The 2,104-nt window shown below is 48.9% G+C and overlaps 1 protein-coding gene across 1 annotated transcript in view; it reads left to right on the forward strand.

Moving 5' to 3' along the window:
- Positions 1–510: 510 nt before the first annotated feature.
- Positions 511–2,104, forward strand: part of LOC116039971 (L-fucose kinase-like) — a 1,729-nt gene continuing 135 nt past the window's right edge. The window contains exons 1-2 of the mRNA XM_031285165.2: positions 511–735; positions 1,976–2,104. The exon at positions 1,976–2,104 is cut by the window's right edge and continues 135 nt beyond it. Coding sequence (XP_031141025.2) covers positions 568–735; positions 1,976–2,068 — 261 coding nt within the window. The 5' untranslated portion in view covers positions 511–567 and the 3' untranslated portion in view covers positions 2,069–2,104. The remainder of the gene's footprint in view (positions 736–1,975) is intronic.

Below are 2,104 nucleotides of genomic sequence, written 5' to 3' on the forward strand. Positions count from 1 at the left end.
TTTCATCCCAAATGTGCAGTTTTACAACGTTGACCGGCAATTTCCACTGGATGCGAAACGGCTGCGTGCTCCGCCGTCCATCAACACCCACCAGGTCTGGATTTGTTGCGGCACGGCTGCAGCCATGACTGACAGCTGTAGTCACGAGGACCCACGAGATCTTACGAATTCACGTAGAATAGAACCACGAAACCACCACCAGTTAGTTTCCATCCAGAGGAGTAGAGGGGAAACTACTCTGAGCTGTGTTTTCAAGGTGTAGTGCAGGAAATATGATCCGCCGTGAGCACGCTGGATTTTATTTAGGAAAATTAACCAGATTTTTATTTTGTTTCTGTGCTCGACTTCCTGTCCCGCACTATCTGCCGTGTGCTGAGTTGCTGCGGAGCTCTCCGGCGTCCGGCAACAATACAAGCTCTGGTATCTGCTCCGGAGGGCTGGGACCGCCGGAGCAGATATGCAGACGTCCCACATCCAGTGGAAATTGCAATTGAAGTGTGTGCATCCCCAGGTTGTCTGTCGGCGCTGGGTGTGTGTCTGGAGCGCTCGTGGCGGCAGAAGAAGCTGATGGCGCCTGGCTGCGAGCCGGCCGCCGTGAGGGCCATGATGGAGGCTCTGCGGCCGCTGGTGCTGGGTCAGAGTCTGGCCGGGGCCGGAGGGGGGGGCTTCCTCTACCTGCTGACCCGGGAGCCTCACCAGCGGCTCGCCGTGCTGCACGTCCTCAACAACACACCGGTAAGAACCAATCAGGGGGCAAAGAGGCACCGGTCAGAACCAATCAGGGCCCAAAGAGTCACCGGTAAGAGCCAATCAGGGCCCAAAGAGTCACCGGTAAGAGCCAATCGGGCCAAAGAGTCACCGGTAAGAACCAATCAGGGCCCAAAGAGTCACCGGTAAGAGCCAATCAGGGCCCAAGGAGTCACCGGTAAGAGCCAATCAGTATGGGGGCTTGAACCAGCAACCCAACTCCCTACTGACCAATGGGGGTCAGCTTCGCTTCAGAGCGCGTAGCTCCTATGGCGCCATTTTGCTGCTACCAAGCCATCACCTCCCGTTAGCATCCCATTGACTGCCATTCATTTTGACATCACTTTGACAGAGAATAACTTTACATCTGAAGAGTTTAAAGACTCTATTTGTCCATTGTTTATTTCTAAAGAAACACGACAATGTATAAAAGGCTCTATTACCTTGTACCTCACGTTATGGCTCCGTAGCAGACGTTTTTATAAAAATAGGCTAACGATTGGGTCATAACCACGAGACTTACTGTCTCATAGTAGAGGAATTACCGTATAGTACAGGAGAAGCTCTCAGGCAGTTTGGACTTCCATTAGCTGTTTAAGTTTAATTACTAATGTTAACTATCATTTTAGTGATCAATAATTAGCCTGTGTCTATGTTATCTCCTTACATATACCTACGCTCTCCGTCTCTGCTAGATTGGGAATGATTGAGATTTCTCTTGGCACAGCTACCAGAAGACTTCCAACTTTCAGACAGGTTGCTCACGTCACATCTACGTCTTCAAGCTCAGTTGGAGGCTGCTCAGTAACGCTCAGCCATCACCGGGAAAGAGACTTCACTGGTCTCCGTCCAGAGACACGGGACCTGCTGGTCCATTATATATATGTCAATGGGGATTACCAATGAACTGAAGCCTTCTGGTTAATTCTGGCGTTATGTATAATCATTAGGGGCAGGTATAGGTTGGCCTCTATTTGATCGGCAGATGAAGACAGGAAAGGAGGGAGAGAGCAGTGGAGATTTTAGAACCTTTTTAGGAGGGCTCAAGTCCCCGTAAATTTCATTTCATCTTTCAAACTAAGTCTCACCGAGACTTATAAATAAATAATAATAATTTGCATGTATTTGTTTGCCAGTTGGGTTTAGATATCAACAGTCTTATTGCCCATTTTGAAATCAACCTTATTGTAATGTAATGTAATGTAATGTAATGTAATCCTTGTTTCAGGGTCTGGGAGACTTCAGCGTTCACTCAGTGGAGCTGGACATGGACGGGATTACAGTCCTACGTCCTGCACACGGATGTCAGAGGCTGCTGTGATGAACCATACAAAGACCAGAGAGAATTCAGAAAGGG

The sequence above is a fragment of the Sander lucioperca genome, chromosome 7 (assembly GCF_008315115.2).
Source record: "Sander lucioperca isolate FBNREF2018 chromosome 7, SLUC_FBN_1.2, whole genome shotgun sequence".
NCBI classification, from domain to species: domain Eukaryota; kingdom Metazoa; phylum Chordata; class Actinopteri; order Perciformes; family Percidae; genus Sander; species Sander lucioperca.